The sequence below is a fragment of the Coffea arabica genome, chromosome 11c, assembly GCF_036785885.1.
Source record: "Coffea arabica cultivar ET-39 chromosome 11c, Coffea Arabica ET-39 HiFi, whole genome shotgun sequence".
NCBI lineage: Eukaryota > Viridiplantae > Streptophyta > Magnoliopsida > Gentianales > Rubiaceae > Coffea > Coffea arabica.
The window spans coordinates 31,918,421-31,942,611 of record NC_092330.1 but is presented as its reverse complement, the minus strand read 5'-3'; the positions used below and the strand labels follow the sequence as shown (position 1 = coordinate 31,942,611).

The window sequence follows — 24,191 nt, the reverse complement described above, 5'->3', positions numbered from 1 at the left end:
AAAAAAAAAGATTCTATTGAGTGCTTTCTTCAACTTGCCTACATAGCAAAGACACTATTACCATTAGGCAACCAAATTTTCTAACCCAATCCAATTTTTCTCCCAAAAACACGCCAGTCCAAGTAATTGTGGCAGCCTAAATCTATTATCTCTTCCTTCTTTACTCCTTCAATCTTGCACCGAAACTTCATCAATGTTCAACTTTCAATGCTTGCCTACAAGGCAAGAAGTAACATCAATAGATAAACCAATTCCACATTCTATATCCTCTTATCTTTCTCTCTGAATCCACAATCAATTAGCATGCGTGCGACCTCTTCTTTCTTTTTAAACTCAATTCTTAATGCCTATTATCCACCTTATAAAGGACCCAACACTTGATCTTTTACAGCACCCCATTCAATCATATATACTCAACCCAAAAAAACTGCTACTGCAGCATCAGTGGTGCTAGGATTTGACCTCAAGAAAGAAAAGAAAATGAACAATCTCCAACCAAATCCGCCCACAATCAACATGACCCAAAATTTGAGAGAGAGGGAGAGACGTAGAGGGAAGATAATAAAGGAGAGGGAAAGAGAGCAATGGAGTCAAGAAAGACACTAGTAAACACCAAAAGATTACAGGTAGAGTGATGGTGGAAGGAAGTTTGACATAGAAGAAGGGAAGAAGGGAGGGGACGCAAGAGGAGGAGCTGGGAGGGCATGAGGAGGGAGAGAGCGGCATGTAAGAGAAAGAATTAGTTTTTATTTTGATTCGTCAGTTTTCATTTTTAGTATATATTGCTAGGTATTTTTGGAGGTGTAATAGAGTACTTTTGCACCAATAAGAGAGGTGTGTGTAATTTTAAAAAATTAGAAGAAAACTCCCTGAAATTGTCAGATACGTCAAGGAAGGTTTCTGAGATTATCCCGAAAGTTATATTCACCATGCACGCCAAACTATTTGAAAGCAAGGTAGATAGCTTTAAATGGTTGCTTAAGCATCTGCCACATATAGGAGTACTTCCCCATTTTATAGATGGTTGTTTTGAGTATAGTGAGGAAAGAAAAATCCTAAAACAAGGTTATGTTGAAAAGTTCTGTGACTAATCTTTCCTTGTTATTTAGCAGAAATAGCCCCATGTGAACTGATATTGTGCGCACAACACAAGCAGATTAAATATATAGATAGTTAAATTTTGGCCAAAGAGGGACACACAGTGGAAATGTGGTCTATTTTCATCAGATTTCTTTCTGAAGGACCATTTCATCCCGGGAACAAATTGTTTTGTTGGTTTTGAGATGTGAGCTCATTTGGCACAGGATTCGTTATATCCAGAAATTAAAGAATGGCAATTTACAAAACTAAATAATTTACAGGCAAGTTGAGCACCATGTAGAACTTAAATTTCCTTCCTAAGCTGTTGGTTGAGTCTTTATACTTGTGTGCAAGTGTTCAAGCCCACACCCTTCTAATTTAGACGAGTCTTTTCCATATAACTCCTTAGGCAACCGAATTAGGCTCTTCCTTTTCATTATAATTTGACTTTTGCAAACTGAATTAGCAAAACAGTCCAATGAGAAATGCTTTATCGAGTGCTTTGTTATTTATATTCCAACAAGATTGAGATTGATTAGTGCATTTGGACAACTATTAATTAGCATATTTAGGAAGTTAGACACATTTTAAAATATTAGTTTGGCACTTAAATTGACTTCTTGAACATGATATTTTTATAAAGATGCCATACAGTTAATAAATTTTCATTGAAATGTTTGCTTGGGAAGTAAGTTTGCCTCATTAATAGGCTTCTTTCTTCTAGTGTTTCCTTTTGTCTCTCTATGTATTCAAGGCATACAAATAAAGGTATATATATATTTGTATAATAATCAGAAAAATCTCTTACTTCTTCCTGTTAATTGAAGACTATTATTGTAAATTGAACGGTAGATCCTTGGTTACATCTCTAGTAAATTCAACTTTTTTTTAACATAAGTATTTTATTTATTTTAAGAAAATTTTGACAGAGTTTCCCCTTATAAATAGACGAATCTCCCTGTCAACAAACCCAAATTCAAGAAAAATATTGCATGCTATCAAGCAACTGGTACGAGTGCACCATTATCTCCTGTCCATGCGAATTTCCCCTCGTATCTGTCTTGGAATTGCCCTTTTCCTGATTATTCTACTACAATAAACGGAGCCTAGGCCAGTTACGTAGACGGTTTGTTAAGAAATCGGAGAGATGGAAGACCTAATTTATCCAACCTGACTGCTCCTCTTGCCAGCTGTGGCAGGCGACTTGGTTGATCATAAACCCTAATCAAGTCAAGTGTGAAAGAAACGTACAAAAAAAAAAAAACTTCCTTGAGTCTTATCAAAAAAACGTTATGAAAGAACAAACAATATAAACTTTTCCACACTTATCAGAGCACAAAAAATAAATAAACAAATAAATAAACTTTGTGTGTTGGCTCACATGACACATACAAACACAACATATTTGGACACAAACAGCAAATAAATGCATATTAGTTGTAATTAGACATCAACATGTTTTATTATGCTTAGGTTTCTTTCTCTTTATCCACTTTATATTATGAATTCAGTTAACTTAAGAGACGATTTTGGAGAGGAAAAAAATTAACTCACCATTAGATTTTAGAATTAAAGTTAAGCTTATAATATGCGTCATCGTGCTAATATTTTTAAACTTCATTTATGGGCTTGATAATTTGTGTATTTCTCATATAGCAGGAACACAGGAAAAAAAATATGAGCTATAAGATTTACATGTTTGACAGAAATGAGGTTCCAATTGACCGAGTACTCTAAGATGTTGAACAACTTCATGGAACGAAGAAGGGGAATGTGTTTTTTTTTAGTTCCTTTCTTCCATGCCACCTAACCCATTCCTCCCCAGGAGAATGCTGAATAAGTAAAAAAAATCAAAACCACACAAAATAACAATTTACTGAACCAAAAAAAGAGGACAAGATTTAGCAACATTCTGTAATAAGACTTCACTGAGAAATAAAATATTTTAAGCGTTTATTCAAGTTAAAAGGAATAAAATTCTGGACCATGCATAACCAAATTGTTCGTATGTCAAATATCTAATTGTGTCTTGATGTAAAATGGGGAAAAAGTATATTAGGGAAGATCCAATACACAAAGTTTACCCAAGAATTAAAGACTTTTCATGGTAATGCTGTATAGATGGTTTAATAGTATTATATCCAAACAATATTAGTTTTAAGTATTCTCAACAAATTTGCAATATCATCTTTATTAAATTTTTAGGAGACTATGATGATTCAAGTACATATGCTTAAATTAGACAACCTTTATATACGTGCATTATAGTAATAATTTAATGATTAAGTTTGATGTTGATATCTAATTTTTTTGACTTGAAATTATGTACTATCTACGTTATCGATACCATTAATCTTCTACACCAATGCTTGTATTTTGTGGTTAGACCACCACGCATGTATACTTCGTAGTGAGATCTTCATTGACATGAAAGACATCAAATACTCAATGATGGTTCTTGAATACCTATTTGCTTTAGAAATAAAAAATAAACAAAGATTTCGAGTACTAAATGATTTTTTACATGTACAACATAATGTCGTAAAAGTGCAAATGAGATGGGAAAGCTAATTTCATTTGAAGTGGTCAGCATACTCATATTGAATCACCCAAGGAGCTATGGGCAAAATCAATTTTACTGCCTAATATTAAATTTAATTTTTGTTAAACGCCTTGATTTTATCATTGATTTCTCATCAAAAGAATTTATAACTTTAAAAAAATGTGAATTATCAAATAACCATTAATAAAAAATATTTGAATCTTGTATGTTATAGTCCTCTTGTATTCTAATGGACAAGAAAGAGAACGTGTTTGGAAGTGTGATTATGTTTAAACATAGCCTCCACATGCATTCTACCACGTGTCGTATGAGGCCTCACCTCACACTTCTACAAATATGTAATTCTTTCATATCCTTCATAAGAAAACTTCAAGAACACATTTGAGATTATATTAAAATTTTATAAGTACTATGGAATTTAAGGGGGGCAGTGGAGCCTGCGCCCCCAATGTCCCCACCTTAGATCACACTTCTACAAATATGCCTACTTGGGTGGTAATGATTTTTCTTCCATACTTTTATCTCACTTAAACATTCTATATCAACCCTAAAAAAATTTGGCATTGTGTTGATATTAAAAAAGGCAGCTCTGTGTGCTATGTTTACGTTGGCATCGTATTGACAAAAACAGGTAGCTCTTATTGCTGTAACCATGAGTTCTTGCGTCAAAAAAGGCAAATCTAAAAAACATGGAGATCAAGCTGTACATAGTCTTAGAGGATTAGTTTAGTTGAAAGGTTGGGATATCTCTAAGTAAAAAAAAAAAAGAGGAGATTGCATTGAAAACAAATGATCAATGTCCTTTAAGCAAGAACAAATGACAATAAAATTGCTTTAAGTCAAATTTTGTCTAGTAGTTTCTTCCCTTAAATATAAATGATACATTCGGGTGCAGAACCCATTAGTTATGCATATTGTGTGATTTGGGTGGGTAGCCAGTTGTCTCTTTAGTTACTTGGAAATGATCAATCATGCAGATCTGCCGCTTTGGGTTAATCAGTGTCAAATATTCTTTTGAAGTTTAAGTAAATGAAAGAAGAATATCATTATCAGTAAAATCTATACGGATATGTTTAACTGAATTTTGCTTTATTATTCGCAAGAAGGAAAAACAATTACTCGTACTACATCAAAACGTATGCTCACAAGTATTGGCATTTTTAGATCAACTGTTGTTAATTTGCATACCCATCGCTTTTAGTGGAACAATCAATCAGTTAACAAGTTCAAACATTTGTTCATTGTGTTGTGTATAAGTAAATTGTTAATGTAGCATGTTAGTTTTCTTACTTTTGTTCATTGTGTATAAGTTTTATTGCTGCCTGTTACATGTCAAAAGCCTTTGATTTTCTTTACAATATTATAGGAGGTACTTTTTTATGATATTTACTTGGAAAAATTAGAAGGAAAAAACACCAAGTCTTCAGGCTTGTTTGCTTAGTTTAACAAATTTAAAATGATGTTCAAGTGTGGCTTTTTTATGTACCAAATCGAATTTAGACAAATTTTGTATTGAGTCGTGCATGAACTTTACATGTAAATTTCAGATTTTATGCTAATCAAGCAAAACTAGAATTACGACACATAGAATGTTGATCGTGTTTAGTTTTAGTAGTTGGCAAACTAAAATCAAACGAGCTACTGTCAAGTTGTGTTCAATTTGAGTGTTGAGTACCTTGGTTAATCTTTTAATTTTGTTGAAAAATATTCTAAGTTTTTCTTATTATTTTTTAGATTTGACCTTTGATGAATGTAGACTCAGAATCTGCTTCAACAATATAGACTTAAATTAGGGAACGACAAAACAGTACAAAAAGTGTTGCCCTATAGACTTAAATTAGGGAACGACAAAACAGTATAAAAGTGTTGCCCTATAGCTTATATGGTTGATCGTAAAACCCAAGCATTTTATATTAGCACTTTCAAAGAAGTTTCAACCATTTGAATTAGTGGCATATTTTTATAGTAGGGGCACAAAACAAAATAAAGTCGTTTTAATTCTACTAATATAACATGACAATAACATCGGCTAGTAATAGCAAGTAGATAGATATAAAGTATGTATTTAATAACATAACACGGTGCAAAAATCTCACTAATATGTTACAAATTATCAAAGTAGAATAATTTCGTATTAGGAAACTCACTAGTGGATGAACCCATACTAATAGCGTTGGACTTGTACTTTTTGTCATGATAAGAGTGGTGAATTGTGATTTTTTTACTTGATTTGTTTGCGAAAAAGTTATTATCAGATTATTTATGAGCACATATATATATATTATCTGTATAAAAATTATTAGGGCAAGAAGATCACTGGCTTTGGTAGTGAAGAGAATGACAAAGGAATTTAATCCGAAGTTCAGGGGGAAAAATGAAAAGCTTTTTTTTTTGGAAAGCCTAAGAACAATTGCGATGGTAAAAGAATAAAGAAAATTAATTGATGAACAATATCGTCATTTTGCACTGAACAGAGAAATGACTAGTGTTCAAGACTTTTTTGTGAGTGTCAATATCATTTGCCTAAACTTATTGTAGATCACCTAATGTTGATCTAAATGATGGTTTGTGTGCTTAAAACTCTTCCAATGGACTCAGCTTTGGAAGATTTTAATTTGAAATAAGCTGCACTTGAGCCATCATCAATCGCAACTACCACTTGTCCTTCGAACAAGGGCTTGCGCTAGGGGTAGCTTGACTGATTTTCACTCGGGATCTTACTTCAAAGTCTCTGGTTCGAGTCCCGGTTGTTACCATCCTAGGTATTGGTCCGGCCCACTCTGCCTAGCCGCTGCCGCTGTGGGATTAGTTGAGTGTAGACTCGAATGCCTACAGTGGTGACAAAAAAAAAAAAAAAACTTGTTTTTTTAACATGGAAGGTAGTTCTTCATTCTTGATTTCTGACTAAGGTTCTGTTTGATAATACTGAATCTGAATTTTGAAATCTAAATAATGAAACAATTAATTTGCTGAATTTTAAGCACTGAAAAGAAATATATGAATGTCTGAATTTTAGTGCTAAATCTATTTCTACTGTTTGATAAACATTTATAATTAAATGCTTAATAAGTTAAATTTGACAATTTTGCCTTATATCTTTTCATCCAAAAAAGAAATAAAATTTATGATTTAATTAGCTAAAAATGTTAGGTATAAAAATGATAATATTTATTTTTAAATCAAATTAATATAAAAGATGAATTATATTATATAAGGAGTATGGAAAAGGAGTGAAAATCATTCAAAAGGGAGAAAAGAGAAATAGAAAATCATTAGATAGAGAATATTAGGTTGTTTAATTATACAAGAATTTTGAACATAATTAATAAACAAGGGTAGATTTGGTAGATAAGATAAGGTAGTTGAAGTAATTCTATTGATTCTTATCAGAATTAAGCATTCAGCTAGGATTCGTGATAAGTGACTAATTTACGTAATAATTGTATGATATTTTATATTATTTTTAGTCATTTTGGGTATATTATTGGAAGAAAATGATTCATTTTGGCTATAATTGGTGAAAAATGTTTTTAAGTGGTTAAATGAGGTTTTTATCACTTTTTACTTGGATTTTGTGTATTTTGACAGTTTTGACACATTTTCGTATTTCGGCTATAACTTGAGCTACAGTGATCGGATTAAGATGATTCTTGAACCAATTTGAAGATAAGAGATAGATCTACAACTTTGGTAAAGACATCTAAATCCAGTTTGAAGGTTTTCCAGGTCAAAATGCCGAATTACAATAGCAAATTTCTACTGGTCGAAACTGGAACAGGGCAATGAGCAGGTAAGGGTATTTCGGTCATTTTTCAGCCTACACAGATCCAAATGAGGTGATTCTTGATGCATTGGAAAGCTAACTCAAAGGGCTACAAGTTTTATGTTTTGGTCAAGAGCTAAATCAGCTTTTATCATCAAGAAAAGTTCAGTTGAAGTTGAGTCAAAATCGGAGCAGAGCTGGAAATTGAACCAGAAGTGACCAAATGGTCACTGTAGCAATCCGGCCGGAATTTGGCCGGATTTGTGGCCGGATTCCTGGCCGGATTGTGGTCAGAAAAGGTTGCTATGTACGCGTAAAACTCAATTTCACCTCCACCAACTCACATGGGATGCTATACATGTGAGAAACATTCCCAGCTGTAAAAGGGAGATGTAATCCTCATTTCTTGACCATATTTCATCATAAAATAGCCAAGATTGCAAGATTGAAGGGGATCCAATAATGTAGATAGAAGAGAAGAGGAGATAGCAGAAAAATAGAGAGGGAGCTACGGGAGAAGCTTGGAGTCTGCAGAAATGTAGCTCTTTCATCTCCCTAGTGTTAGTTTAGCTTAGTATAGAGTAGTGTAGCTTTTCCATTCTTGTTTATTATCTAGATTAGGATGAAGATGGAGGATGAAGAAGGCAAGGAAGAAAGCTCATGTGACAAGGGTTGTATTCCTTTCAAACTCTTTATCTTTTGTACTTGATTCCAAGTTTAGCTAATATACAAGTTCTGGATTTTGTGTTTAATATGTGTCTTTAAAGTTTATACCTTGGGTTTGGTTGAACTTTCTATGATTGTGAGTGTTTATTCTTTGGTTATTTGACTGCTATGATTTAAGCAAGTTATTTAGCACTTTGGCTCTTGAAATCATGATTAATCTGGTACCATTGATTGTGATTATCTAAGGTGTTGTTTCTGCAATGAAAATTGAGATTTAACACTAGTTCAAGAAGTGCTAAACATAGGGAGTACACTCACGAAAGTAGAGGTGCACTTATGTGGTTTTTAGTGATTCATTTCATGTAATTTCATTGAAGAAATGAACTTGTAGCTAATTTCATAACCATGAAAATAGGTATGGATTAGTTATGAGTATAGTTGATTCACTACGAAAGTAGGTTTCACATGTTTAAGGAAATTACACCATAACTAGCCTAGATGTAGTATTCAATGATCCAAAAATAGCACTTGCATGAGTAGTTAGGGATGCCACAACCTAAGGAGCTTTTATTTGCTATTTTCTTGTATAATTTCAATAGGTTTTAATTTGCTATAATTCGTTGATAGTCTAAATAATAGAGAAGCTTTAGTAATACCGGTAATTGTTCACTCTTCCTCGTGGGATCGACCCGATATATACCCTAAACTACTAGTTGATCTGTATACTTGCAGTGAACGGGTGTAATTCGGTATTTTTTAGCTTGCACGTATGTAAAATACCCGTCAAGTTTTTGGCGCCGCTGCCGGGGAAGATTTGGCAATATCGGTGTGAAAAGCAACTTTATTAATTTAGACAATTTCACTTGTTTTTGTTGGTTAAGTGTCTTGTTGAGTCTTTTATGTTTAATGTCTTGTTTTTGTATGTTTAAAGTCATCTATTCTTCTTGACTAAACTTGTTTTCGAGCTACTTTGAGAGCATGTTTAGGGGATCAAGGAGAGTAGAAAACAGGGGAGGACAATGCTTGAGAAATGGAAGATTGGAAATGGATGGTTACCAAGTGCAAAGCTCCTTCAACAGAGGTAACCAAGAATTTACTGAATGTATGACGTTTGAAGATGGTTTAAGGTGCTTAAAGGCTAAATTTGATGTTATGATGTTGCAAGTTCAAATGGACGCAATTATGCATGAAATTGAGCAGAGGAGGAATGTTAATGTTTTTAATTCTTATCATGTGATTTGTGACTTGTGTGGAGGTTATCATGCTACTAATACATGTATGCAAGCACAAAATGTGGATTATTATGATGAATTAGAGCATTACAATCCTTGTTTTGATCAAAATAGTGCTAATTGGAGCAATTCTCCTGCTTATGGTTGGGATAATCAATTTACTTATAGTAATTCTTCATATTTTTACGATTACCAACCTGAATGTGTCCAATATGAATCAAAACCATCTTGGGAGTTGGCAATAGAGAAGTTAGCTAATGCACCTCTGTCTTGGGAATTAGAGAATGAACCATTAGCTAATGATTCTAATGCATTTTGGGAGCTAGCTGCAAAAAATTATTCTAATCAATTTGATTTAGCAATAGAAAAGCTAGCAAATGCAACCTCTGACCGTTTTGATAGGATTGAGGAAAGGTTAGATGAATTAGCTTCTCACTTTGGTGATATACATGAGCAATTGAATGTATTGTATGAAGTTATTTCTTCTAATAATTTGCAAAATGATCCTAGCATGAATGGTGGAAATGTTGTATGTGAAAATGGATTGCATTTTGATGAAAATAATGAATCTCAAGAGTGTTTTAATGAGCGAATGTCCATTTCACATGATAATATCTTTGGAACTAACTTTGAATCTCAAGAGGTGAGTTTTAATGACTCATTTTTTACCCCTTTTGAGGAGTGCATTGAAAGTATAGGTTCTAAAGGTGTTCCTGCCCAAGATACTCTCATGACATTTCCTTTGGTAAGTTCTCAAGTGGTGCATATTCAAGGTAATATCTATGAAACACTTGAAATATGTAAGTCACTTTCATTTCTCACATCATTAGATCATGTGGCTTTTGCTATAAAGTCACCATTTAATGATCCACCAAGACCACAAATGGTGGATTATTCGCTAACAAAGCCTCCTTGAAAAATGAGGTGATATAGTCAAGCTAATGACTATAAAGAAGCGCTTGTTGGGAGGCAACCCAACGATTTCTTGTTTTTAGTAAGTTTTAGTTCTTCGATTAATGTTTTTGTGTGTTTTGTAGGTGGCAATGGCAAGAGTTCATGCAAATGATCTCAATTGCAAAGGTGTTTATATTAAGGCAAAAAGGGAGTTTTCATGTTCAATTGCTGCATTTCATGCATTTAAGGTGTTTCATGTTTAAGTTATATTCATGCATGATCATGTTAAATTTGAATTTTATTCAAAGAACATGAAGTAGGTTGAATGTGGAAGGTTGGCCAAGCAAATTTGGAGGAAAAACTGCAGAAAACAGCTTTTTCTGCAGCAAATCCGGCCATAAATCCGGCCAAATGTTGGCCGGATTGAAGGCCGGATAGTCAGGGGAGAAAAGAAAATTTTTTCGAGCATTCTGGACAGAATCCGGCCGAAAATCCGGCCTGAAATCCGACCAAAAACTGGCCGGATTGTAAAAAAAAAAAAAAAAAAAAAAAAAAAAAAAAAAACCACTGTAGCAAATCCGGCCAAGAATCCGGCCGGAAATCCGGCCAAAAACTGGCCGGATATGCAACAGTAAAAAAAAAAAAAAAAAAAAAAATTTTTTCTGCACAGAATCCCTCCAGCAATCCCTCCACGAATCCCTCCAATTTCTGGCCGGATTGTGAACAGTAACCTGCCTAAGATGAATTCGCTTCACGGATTCCTCACAATTTTTCTTCCTTCTTCTTCAACCCAACTCACACACTAACACCTCAAAAACACACTACTCACTAAACTCACTCTTTTCACCATCCAATTTTCAAACCAACTATACCAAAACACTCCCCTTTTACTTGAGAGATGATTTCATAGCTAAAAAATTCTTCAAAAACAAGTCTAAATTCGGATTTTAGCTTAGCAAGAACAAGGGTTTCAAATTTTTGAACTCTTCATTTGAGGCCGAATTGGAGTGAAATTTTTGGGGGTTTCATCACCATTGGCATCCATAATCATCAACCAACAAGTTTGAGGTAACAAATCTTCACCAAATGTTGTTATTTGAATTTTGCCAATTTTTATTTTTTTTTCTATTTTTGGGCAATTTCGAATTTTTTTCATTTTGTGAAGTTTGGTGCTTTACATTGTGCTTATTGAGCTTATTGATGATTATTGGTGATGTTTAACTCATGAGTTTGTCATTATTTGGTGAAATTTTGCTAATTTTATGCTTAATTTGGCTTAGTGATCAAGTTGCATATTAAGTGGCCAATGTAGCATTTTAATTAGTTTTGTGGGAATTTATGATATTCATGTGAGTAATTTAGATTACCTAATGAATGAAAAGGTGCTTGGTTGAATAATTTCGTAAATTCTTAGGTAATTCTAAAAGAAGAGGTGAATTGAAGATGACCTTAATTGATGAAATTCATAAATGCACTTATAATCCTTGTGGTTCAATGGTTTTTAGTATTTCATGAATTCTCAAGAAGGTCATCTATATTTTGGTTTGGTGTGTTTGTCTCCATTTTGAGATTACTTTTGTACTTGCGGGGATTTGATCATTGATGACAAAATGTATAAATGGAACTTATTTTGTTCATGATTGTGGATTTTTTGTGTGAAATTAGCTTCCCTTTGCTTTGGATACTAATGCATATATTTGATTAGCAAAGATTAGCTCATTTCATGTTTTTATCCCTTGAACATTGTATGGTTCCACATGCTTGATCATTTTTCCTTTTTCCTTGAATTGCATGATTTTGTTGATTGCAACCTTTTATTTTTAAGAAATTTATTTGTTTTGATTTTGTCTTTTTCAGGGTGTAACAAGTGAACTCTCCATTCTTTCTCAATTACGGTTGGAAATTCATCACTTGGACATGGATTCGGATTGCGCAAGTTCAATTGAGCAGTATTTTCTTTTACTCTATTTATTTTCCTTTTCTCACATTGAGGACAATGTGAAGTTTAAGTGTGGGGGAGGAAAATATTGAACTTGCATTTACTTGCTAGGTGATGATATTTTGTGGATTTAAATGCTTAGAAATGTTGGAATTGTGTTTGAATTATTTGCCATGTGGATAATTTGATTGAAATTGGGTTTGTTGGCAGGGAGTTTTCTTCCATTTATAAGAAGAAACTCTGTAAAAATTTTTCTAAAATCTTTTCCAATATTTCACTATAGCCCAAAATTTCTTCAAATTTTTGCATTTTCATTCAAAAAGGGCTAATTTGTTCCAACCTTATTCTTCCAATTGTTGAAATGTTATATGTATTTTGGAAAGTTTAGTCCTCATTTAACTTGGAAATGGTTATTATGCAATTAGGATTTTTACATTTTAGAAAGTATATTCGGTAAAGTGAGGAAAATTACGCCTATAATTTTACATGTTTAATGAAATTTCTTCTCTTTACTTAATTTTATAAATAAGTGATTGATATAGTTGATAAAAGGTTATACTCCTCCTTTGATTATTTCTATATATATTTTTTTTCTATGAGGGAAAAATAAAGAAAAAAAAGAGAAAAAAAAGAAAAGAAAAGAAAGTAAATAAAAATTGTTCTACTCCAATGATTCACCTACCGAGTAACCGGGGGTTGGCATCTACAAATGTCGACATTCGCGTAAAAAGGTACTTGAATTAAGAGTATGCATTAGCAACTTGAATAAGTGAAATGTTGAGTAACCGGGAATCTTCACCTAAAAGTGTCGATTTTCGCGTAAAAAGGCATTCTCACTATTTAAGTAAAATTTGTGTGAATAAATCCCTCTTAGTTATAGAATTTTGAGAAAAAGATGACTATAAGGAGGAGGAAGGCTATAAATTGACTATGTGATTTACTTATTTGTAAAATTAAGTTAGGGTAAGAGATTAAGTTTAACTTGTTGAATTTAGGGTATAATTATCTTTCCTTTACTTGATATTATGAGTATTTAGTGTAAATTGAATAATTGTATAATGATTATTTTCCAAGTCTTGAGGAATTAAATTGGACAAAGTGCATATATTGTTTCACCTCTTGAATCATTGCATTTGATTATGTGTGAATTGCTTGAGGACAAGCAATGATTTAAGTGTGGGGGAGTTTGATAAGTGACTAATTTACGTAATAATTGTATGATATTTTATATTATTTTTAGTCATTTTGGGTATATTATTGGAAGAAAATGATTCATTTTGGCTATAATTGGTGAAAAATGTTTTTAAGTGGTTAAATGAGGTTTTTATCACTTTTTACTTGGATTTTGTGTATTTTGACAGTTTTGACACATTTTCGTATTTCGGCTATAACTTGAGCTACAGTGATCGGATTAAGATGATTCTTGAACCAATTTGAAGATAAGAGATAGATCTACAACTTTGGTAAAGACATCTAAATCCAGTTTGAAGGTTTTCCAGGTCAAAATGCCGAATTACAATAGCAAATTTCTACTGGTCGAAACTGGAACAGGGCAATGAGCAGGTAAGGGTATTTCGGTCATTTTTCAGCCTACACAGATCCAAATGAGGTGATTCTTGATGCATTGGAAAGCTAACTCAAAGGGCTACAAGTTTTATGTTTTGGTCAAGAGCTAAATCAGCTTTTATCATCAAGAAAAGTTCAGTTGAAGTTGAGTCAAAATCGGAGCAGAGCTGGAAATTGAACCAGAAGTGACCAAATGGTCACTGTAGCAATCCGGCCGGAATTTGGCCGGATTTGTGGCCGGATTCCTGGCCGGATTGTGGTCAGAAAAGGTTGCTATGTACGCGTAAAACTCAATTTCACCTCCACCAACTCACATGGGATGCTATACATGTGAGAAACATTCCCAGCTGTAAAAGGGAGATGTAATCCTCATTTCTTGACCATATTTCATCATAAAATAGCCAAGATTGCAAGATTGAAGGGGATCCAATAATGTAGATAGAAGAGAAGAGGAGATAGCAGAAAAATAGAGAGGGAGCTACGGGAGAAGCTTGGAGTCTGCAGAAATGTAGCTCTTTCATCTCCCTAGTGTTAGTTTAGCTTAGTATAGAGTAGTGTAGCTTTTCCATTCTTGTTTATTATCTAGATTAGGATGAAGATGGAGGATGAAGAAGGCAAGGAAGAAAGCTCATGTGACAAGGGTTGTATTCCTTTCAAACTCTTTATCTTTTGTACTTGATTCCAAATTTAGCTAATATACAAGTTCTGGATTTTGTGTTTAATATGTGTCTTTAAAGTTTATACCTTGGGTTTGGTTGAACTTTCTATGATTGTGAGTGTTTATTCTTTGGTTATTTGACTGCTATGATTTAAGCAAGTTATTTAGCACTTTGGCTCTTGAAATCATGATTAATCCGGTACCATTGATTGTGATTATCTAAGGTGTTATTTCTGCAATGAAAATTGAGATTTAACACTAGTTCAAGAAGTGCTAAACATAGGGAGTACACTCACGAAAGTAGAGGTGCACTTATGTGGTTTTTAGTGATTCATTTCATGTAATTTCATTGAAGAAATGAACTTGTAGCTAATTTCATAACCATGAAAATAGGTATGGATTAGTTATGAGTATAGTTGATTCACTACGAAAGTAGGTTTCACATGTTTAAGGAAATTACACCATAACTAGCCTAGATGTAGTATTCAATGATCCAAAAATAGCACTTGCATGAGTAGTTAGGGATGCCACAACCTAAGGAGCTTTTATTTGCTATTTTCTTGTATAATTTCAATAGGTTTTAATTTGCTATAATTCGTTGATAGTCTAAATAATAGAGAAGCTTTAGTAATACCGGTAATTGTTCACCCTTCCTCGTGGGATCGACCCGATATATACCCTAAACTACTAGTTGATCTGTATACTTGCAGTGAACGGGTGTAATTCGGTATTTTTTAGCTTGCACGTATGTAAAATACCCGTCAATTCGTGTGCTAAAAAAAATACACACAAGTTCAGCACTACTTAACAAGTTCAGCAAATGAATTTTCATTTATCAAACACTCAAAACATCTGAATGTTTGAAAGAATCTGTTTTGAGTGTTTGAAAAAATTCAGATTCAACACTTTTTTATATTATCAAACAAACCCTAAGCATATAGACTGAAAATCTCGTAATTTTCTGTGGACTCAATGTTTGGCCAACAAAATTAGTCCAGCACAGTGTTATAGATGGATGCAATCAATATTTGGAGAAAATCTCCTAATTAACTGATACAGCAGTCACATTTGCAATCACGGTCAATTGGATTGCACATTTGCATTTGTTCAAACCTCTTCTTATCTGATGACTTAAATGTTCAAAACTCCCACTTTTTCAAACTTATGAAATTACTAGTAGTTTTTTTAATTACTAGTAGTTAAGAAAACAAGACCAGCTCAATGAAGAATGGCAGTTAGACACCAACAATTCAACTTCTCCAGCACCAAAATAGCCGACTCATCATAGCTCAAATATGTCTTCACCAGGCCAGAGAGCTACCAACCATCCATTCCACCAAAGAGCAAAACTTCTGTACCACAGAGCCTATAATGTATTTTTCTTTGAACGGCATCTCAACCGGACAAAGCTCAGCCGCAGAGTAATCAGGTACACATTTCTTTCTACCTTTTATTTTGAAACGCTTTTTTTCTGATAATATTCATCAAATCTCATGTATGAGCTGCTTTCTTGTGTTAATCACACAACCGGATGAGAAGTATCATCTGGGAAGAACTTTATTTTTTTCTTCCCCCTTTTTTTCTTGACTACTTAATCGCTGCTTTGTGTTTTTCCCCCCTTTTTTCTTGATTTAGTTAATCGCTGCTTTCCTGTTGTTTTGCTTTGCATAATAACTATACATTCACTTGAGGGGCCTGAAAACAAATTAACAATTTCTGAAGTATAGGAGCCGGGCAAAGTGCAGCCTGAAAAGCAAACCATAACGATGCACAGAGGTTCATTTTTTGAAAAATTGATATCGAGCCAAATCATTTCTAGCAATAATATAAGTGCTGTTTACAATTATCATTCATAAAGCTGCACCAAAATAATGAAAAAAAAAAAGCAGTAAGTAGTGATCACGTCCATAGGCACAACAGCAAGATGATTGCACTGCCAAATCACAACATATATAACTTGCCCCAGTAGCTACCAGTTCAAAACAGATCTACAATCTGCTAAAGTAAGAAGAGAGGCCAGTAACCCTTTTGCTAACCATCCCAAACTTCATACACATGATCATTTTGCAACCCTTTTGCTTTCACATCTTTGAGCCAGAAAGTACCACAAGAGTCAACTGCACTACCGGATTTCATCCATTTGTTTCAACTGTTTATCAGGTCTCTTCCGTTAGCGGATAGGATGATACTGTGTAATCCCACGTTTTGGGGGTAACTTCCTCAAAATGAAAAGAACAAGCGAAGAAGGCACAATTTCCACTAACTGTATAGCAAAAACAAAAAAGAATAGTCATTGCCAAAAAAAAAATTTACTAGAATTACAAACAAAAAACAAGCAGATAAAATACCAAAAGAACACCAAAATACACCTATAGCAAAAATCTTTTGCCCGTTATGAAAAACATTGTTCAAGACTATTCAGCACTATAACACAGAATCGTCTCAAATATTCTTAATGACTAGTTTGTGAGTTTAGAACAGAAAGGTAAGGATGAGAAACCTAAAATTATGAGAGAAAAGAAAAGAAAAGAGAATAGAAGTGAATCTAATGTTTGTTTGGGAGTTTTGAAAAGAAATGGAATGATTTTGGGCACATAAGTCAATACAAATTCATGCAATAGCTGGGTATTTAAAGAGTATTAGTAGGCTTTCAACGAGTTTCTTTCATTTTCTGCACTGAATTTGGTCGGAAAAGTTTTTTAAACTGTAGCACAGGTTTTATCCTTCCATTCCGTTCCTTTCTTTTCTATCTCATGAAAATCTCCCAAACATCTAACAAGTCAACTTTTCCTCCTTTCTTATCTTTTCTGTTGAAATCTTTCCATCCAAACAAGCTAGCTATAAGAAAGCAATCTAATCAATTAACACTAAATTTTTATATTTGTAGGAATTATAGAAACAATATTTCATACCCAATATTAAAGGCATTATTCAATATTATGCAATAACAATAATTGAGAGCAATCTCCTAATATTCTCAATAAAGGAACATTATCAATCATTGTATTTTTATATTTATAGGATTATTCTCAAAGGCATATAGTTCAAGACCAAGAAACATCTATATTTTCTTAAAACTAATAGTGACAAGATTTAATCACCAGAAAAACTTAGTTAAGCCACAACAAAGAAAATCACAAACTGAACTCCAATTACTTTTCCAGTATTTGTTATTCATAGAATTCAAACATTTTTAGATATGAAAATTATCAATTCCATATAATCTGTATAAATTCAGATAAGAACTGCATAGCATTTAGTGATATGCCTAACTTAAAAATCAGGTGCCAAATTGGTAAGACGTGATAAAAGCAACCATTTACTTTCACAACCAACAAGCAAATTTAGAAAAATACAAGCTCTGAATAAGTTAAAAAGCTTAAGCAGGAGTAGTGCTACTGGCATTTACTTGACAACACACAGGAGTTCAAAATACAGACACAGACACAAGTGCAAAACATCAATCACTCCAGCTATGGACGGAGACTTACGAGGTAATAAATGAAGTTCAGAATTGGATGATCCAAAACATCAAGATCTGCAGCCTCATCAAATGCATCAAAACACATCTGTAGTACCCAACAAGGCAATAGGAGATGTTATATGAATATAGAAACATAGACCAACACCAGGATTGCACCAATTAGAGTGCTTCAGTAATTGAACAAAACAATTAAAAAACTGTAAGTGGTTCAACAGTGAAAAATGTAATAGGACTAATACCAGAATAAAATGATCCTGGGACTAAGAAATTATTCAGGGAGCTAATTCCTTTAAGTACTAAGAATTTGTTCACCACATTACACAATCCAAAATCATGTCATAGGAGTTCATGAAACCATGACTCATTTTAGCTGTTTAGAATTGTAAGTTATAGAGTGGACTTACCATGATACATCTGATGAGGAAACAGGAAAAGCATATAGTGGTTACATAGCCAACCTGAATAAATGAGATTAAATGTAGCATTTAGTAACCAAAACATAGGAAGTACCAGAACAAACAAATTTCCTGATGACCTACCTCCTGTAACTTTTTACGCCTGCCCTTTGATTCAACAGGGAACCGCTGCAACATTAAAAAGAGCCTGCATGAAGAAGAAAGTTCAGGGTTCAATGCAAATGAAAGGTCCAATACAAATAAAATAAAATAGAATCTCATGTGAATAATCAATGCATTCTGAAATACAAAATACTAGGGCCTACAATCAGAGACAACCCCATCCCACCTTTGCATAAAATTAATTCTCTCCAGCAGTTATCAAAGAAAAACCATCAATCTAAAATATCAGAAAGAAAATCAGAGACAATCCCATCCCACCTATGTATCAGTAAGAAAATCTGAAAATCCACCAATCTAAAATATCAGTTTTAACAAACTTTTATCAAAAAATTGCGGCTGACCCCTCCATTTCTACAATTTGGAAAGTATCAGATACCTATTTCAACCAAAACATGCATTACAAAATCTTCATCCGAGTACAGGGGAAAAACACAGCATGTCGGACACAATACTTGTAAAAATTTAGAAAAAAAAAAGTAGAGAATGGAAAGAGGGGGAAAGTGACGAAGGATAAAGCTCCAGAAGCCAATGTCTGCAGATATATTAGTGATTCAGTCCAACTGTTCAAGGCTGATATTTAAAGACAAAAAGTCAATTGGGTAGGGTTTAGACAATTAAAAGACGACATTGTTTGGTGTTATCTGGCTCTATGGTTGGAATCACTCTGAAGAGCAGCCAAAAGAGTTTTAAAGCTGAAATCAAGAATAAAGGTTCAACTGATACTTCAATAATGAATGACAGCCATGATTATCGAAAAGTCAAAAGCAAGGATATGGATGACAAGAAAGCTTAAGAGAAAAGTAGGGAGATATCAATTAAAAAAAAAAGTCGAGATTCGTCCAAAAATTAGCGCTCCTCCAAGATGTTAATCATTAAGTATCAGGAACCAAGAAAAAGCAGACAAACAGTCAACTACCAAAATTGACCTGCTATCATTCACATAATGAAGAGGGAAGAGTGTGCCAGTGAAAATAATATCAGATGGAGATCCTGTTAAAGCTTAATAGAGACAATTTCAACCCTTATGATCATGACATGCAACCTCTATGCTAAATCTAGGTAAGAGAAGAGCAGCATTAAATTAATCACTGCCAAAAGGATTAATCAGCTAGTAACTTTGGATGCCACATTACTTACACTCCGCAATTTGATAAACTGAATTGCAAACTAAGCCTTTCAGAGGTATCTACTGAAACAGTCCTTTTGAAAACACATCTCTCTGTCCTCTCACTCCCACTCCCCGGCAGCCCCTTTTGTCACCAATTAAGAACCACCTTTCACCCATATATAAATTGCATGATATAAATTGCACGAAGCTTTTGAAGTAGTTGCCTCTTCTTATCATTAACAATTGGATGCACCACATATGTGCCACTTCTGCTTGCTTTAAGGGTCTTTATCTCTTTGGCATTTGCAAGCATGTCACAACACATTGAATGACTTTGTTGCTGTACCAACAAAATTACCTACCTGAGCTCAAATCTTTATCCATGGATAATCCTGAGATTCCTCCATGGAATGCCAGTTTCATCTTATAGAACTTGGAACCAAGTTAAATGCCCATTTTATTCACATTTCCCCAATAAAGATTATTTTCCATCAATTATTCTTAACTTTATATTGTGTTCAGCCATCTAAATCCAGTATCCATCCCCGCACAATGACCTGTCCAACAACCCACATGATTCTCTCCTTCCACAACAAAATTTTCCACCCAGCAATCTGGTATGAGCTGATGTGTAAGGGATCAAACTCTTCCACAATTTTAGTCATAATTTGCTCATGGAAAAGCAGTCCAAGATGAACATACTCACGTCATTGACTACAAGACTTATAAATGGTAGATCAAAACTGTCTCCTAGGCTACACAATGACATATTCAGAGTCACAACTGACACCATGACAAAACAAGTATCAAATTCTAAATAGCTAAAACCATGGCATAAGACACAGAGCCTAATCTAAGGGGGAAAAAATAAAAACATATGCAAAAGCCAATTATATAATAGCAAAACTCCAGATATGAAACAATAACAATAATGTTCCACACCAAAAAATAATAATAATAATAATGTTCCACAATAGACAAAACACAGTTGAATTCACACTTGAAATGTTGAAAGTAAGGCCTTTGGGCTTCTTCATATATTGAGACACCAGAATGAAGTTGTTTATCATACTTCTCTAGGTAAGATAATGATAATGATAATAATAATAACAAGAACAACAACAACAAAAAGATGTTTTTTCTGGGGGAAGCAACTAAGACAATTTATTTTACTTTGCAAAATGAACAAACACTTGTCAATGTGAATACCTAACACTTGTACAAACATGAAACTCAAGCAGATGCTAGCTCAACATGAATGCTAGCTGAGTTGCATCCTCTCACTTTAGACAAACACTTGCAGATACGGATAAGAATCAGTCACCAAAACAGACAATTTATACATGAATGCTAGCTGAGTTGCATGCATTCACTTTGGACAAACACTCACAGATATGGGATAGGAATCAATCACCAAAACAGACAATTATATACCTTCCGCCATACACAAGAAACCCCAGAGCGGCAAACAAAGATACGCCTAGCAAAACACAAATTACCATATTGAAGAAGTTAGTTTTGATACCACAGAAGCTCCCATTTCAACTTAAAGATAAATTACAAAAACCTGCAAAGAACATCTTAGACAAGATGATCAGAACTCGAACAGGCTTCCACCATATGATAAGCCACAAGATGATCTGCAAGAATTTGAAAAAATAGTCAGTGAAATAATCTGAGACATACTAGCCAATAACATTTTTTGAGGAAAATACAGTGGAATGCTATAACTAACAAGCTCAGGATTAGTGTGGAACACCTTGTCCTTAGCCAGCAATAGATGCAAATTTTATAGTTGATAACCATATTCTACCTTTTATAAATTGATTCTTATGTTAGACTCTATACACTATTGGGAATCAATCACCTGTTGTCTACTTCAATTTTACCACACCCTTGGACAAAGCATCGTACACAAAAATTTCAAGATAAACATATACACTTCATTAATAAGTTCAAGAATACCAAGTTACTGAATCTCCACTACTACAATATGAATTCTCCTACAAACTGAAAATTGAAAACCAAAATAACTATCAACCTCTTATCCAGAGAAAAATTCATATATAGAACCCACATCAAACTTAATGATGCATTCTGCCTTCCATGATCAGAAGTTCAGAGTGTTAGTACACAGGACTTGGAATGTGTAATTAGGTGGAAAACATGTTTGAGATCATGTTTTCTTAAAGTCAAATTAGAAGACCCAAATATGTAATGGAATAGCACATAGGCATGAAAAGACACCACAAAGGACTGCTCAGGTAGATTTCAGTAATGCATGTTTTTCACAAGCAGAGCAGCGTACGAACATACCAGTGACGAGTAGGCCATTAGTAAGTCAACAGAATCAGGTAGTTCTTATCAAGTTTAGATTTTGCTCATAATTTTGTCAGTCGCATAAAGTAAATCAACAGAATTTACTTTCTGCAAAATATTAATTCCCGGACACCTCAAGGTTATAAAAATAATTATCAAGGTGGGAGAAAATAAGCAATAAACCAAAAGTGGAAGTTAGATGATGAACTACAAGCATTATAGTGATGAAACAGAACATATCCTCACATACCGATATGCTAGCTAAAATCTTCAGCTTTGATAAACAAAAAAAGGGATATAAATTTTCACCTGAACAGCATACACCACCCCATTTATGGTGAAGAAACTAGGTCTCAAACCATCAGTAGATACAGCACGCGCCTACCGAAATTCCATGCCAGAAGCTCATCATCAGACAGTCTTAACCACATATTGCTCAAATTAAAAGAAGAAATTCAACAGAAAAAGAAATTCATAATTCCACGGAAACGAAAATCACTAACCTGGTAGTATATTTCAGCCCAGAACAGTACTAGAAGTGCATAGGTTGTGAAGAACAGAAGACTTGGCATATCAAGCAAAATATGTTGTACAATCTGGCAAACATGAGTTCATGAGATGAACAGGAGATAGGAGTAAGAAACAACTCAACAAAGGTAGGCAGACAAGATAAGATTCCCATGTTGGATTCTAACCTCTGGGTGCAAACTTTGAACATCCCGACGAAAAACAAAAACCAAGCATCGAACTGAACAGTGGAAAATACAAATTCAATACACAAAGCAACTAGAGAAATTGGTAAAACGGAATTGCAAACAAATACAGATATTGCATGACGATAATGCCACAGAGAGGAACATTTTCATAACAGAAAATAGAGAGCCAAAAAGAATAAACAATTGTGCATTGTTTTACCATAACAAGGATATCAAACCATTCATGCGAAATGCACATGCTACTTATTCAGGGAACGATAGAGAATAGTACAAATGACGAACCCCCATTGACGAAGAAATTGAGGAAGTGGAAGACTTTCTGAGTGGTCCAACCATACTCAGGTACTCTCAGTTGAATACGAACCAATTGCACCTACAATGACCAAGATCACAATATCATCTAAGAATCCACCAATAGTCAAATGTACACATAAATTGCAAATCACACTATTTCCGCGTAATAAAAACAATGCATTTACGTTACCGGCACCAAAACGAAGTGCATTATGTCCTCTTTTAAGTAGTTTGAATGCAAAATGATGACCGGCATAAAAAAATTTCTAATTCAGAAACAACAACCTCAAGTCTACATTATACATACCATAAATCCCAAAGCAATATAAATTATCATAAACCCAACAGAAATTTTCTCAAATCCACGATGTAAATTAGCCAATACCAACTCACCCATCTCAATCACATTCAAATTCTTCAGCAGAAATACATCAAAAAAATCCACAATCTTAACACACAAGAATAGACAGCGAATAGAATGAAACAGAAAATTAATCAATAAAAAAAAAAACCCTCGTTCACAAATCCCCAAAAGCTGAGAGAATATATACCAAAAAACTAACAAGAATCCGACTGAGATTAACAATCAAATCTCAATTTCTCGCTAAATCCAATACAAATTGTTTTAATTAACCAAAAAAGAAAAAGGAAGAAGCAAAATTACAAGAGCAACGACGGCCACGATTCCGTAAAGAGCAGCAAGAACATGGAAAGTACGGTCTTGCCAAGTAGGCGATTCGTTAATTTGGTCCCACCAACTCATCGCATCTGTAAGGCTGTGCGCCACTGTCACCACTGGTGGCCCCGCCATCTCCATCGTTCGCACCATCGCCGGAGAATCCAAAATACTATCAAAATCAAATCAACGATTAATCAAAGAAATAAAAGAATAGCTGATCTTTTCCTGTATATTTTCTCTTCTTATTTTTTCCTCTTATTTTGGGGAATTTTTCTGTTTATTATTTTTTTTAAATTTTTTTTGGAGGGCGGGGGTTGATTTGCGGTAACGGCCGGCGAGAGCAAGGAGACGATATAAAGTAAAGAATTTTGGAGTTTTATAAATTATGGCGTGGCGCGTGGACGCGTGGTTTGGAGTTGAGGATTCTAGAGGACGGTGTAGTGTGTGTGTGCCACGCGCGTTGTGGGGTATATCCACGTGGACGAGGATGTAGCTGAGTTTGCTTTTGGCTCTTGATTCACTAACTTTCCACGAACGGGGTACGAAAGAAATACTTCACAAAAATGCGTGACCCTTCACTAAAAAACGTGAATGTTCTAGCGGATTTGGATCAGGAGGTCCTTTTCTTTTTTTGTTGGATTATCTTTCTTCA

The 24,191-nt window shown here is 34.0% G+C and overlaps 1 protein-coding gene across 1 annotated transcript; it reads right to left on the bottom strand.

Moving 5' to 3' along the window:
• Nucleotides 1–16,160: 16,160 nt before the first annotated feature.
• Nucleotides 16,161–23,887, bottom strand: LOC113716785 (tobamovirus multiplication protein 3-like). Its single transcript, XM_027241224.2, has 11 exons — nucleotides 23,525–23,887; nucleotides 22,849–22,939; nucleotides 22,546–22,598; nucleotides 22,354–22,446; nucleotides 22,160–22,231; nucleotides 21,099–21,171; nucleotides 20,966–21,011; nucleotides 18,385–18,448; nucleotides 18,250–18,303; nucleotides 17,853–17,930; nucleotides 16,161–16,624 (listed from the first exon to the last, which is right to left on the bottom strand). The coding sequence occupies exons 1-11, from the start codon at nucleotides 23,687–23,689 to the stop codon at nucleotides 16,532–16,534; spliced, it is 882 nt and encodes a 293-aa protein (XP_027097025.1). The 5' UTR covers nucleotides 23,690–23,887; the 3' UTR covers nucleotides 16,161–16,531.
• Nucleotides 23,888–24,191: the final 304 nt, after the last annotated feature.

Excerpts from the sequence above, each read along its gene's own strand:
- LOC113716785 (XM_027241224.2), bottom strand. The coding sequence starts at position 23,689 with ATGGTGCGAACGATGGAGATGGCGGGGCCACCAGTGGTGACAGTGGCG. Across the intron at positions 22,447-22,545 it reads TTCAAAGTTTGCACCCAGAG|ATTGTACAACATATTTTGCT; the intron begins GTTAGAATCCAA and ends CATGTTTGCCAG. Across the intron at positions 21,012-21,098 it reads GTCTAAGATGTTCTTTGCAG|GCGTATCTTTGTTTGCCGCT; the intron begins GTTTTTGTAATT and ends GTGTTTTGCTAG.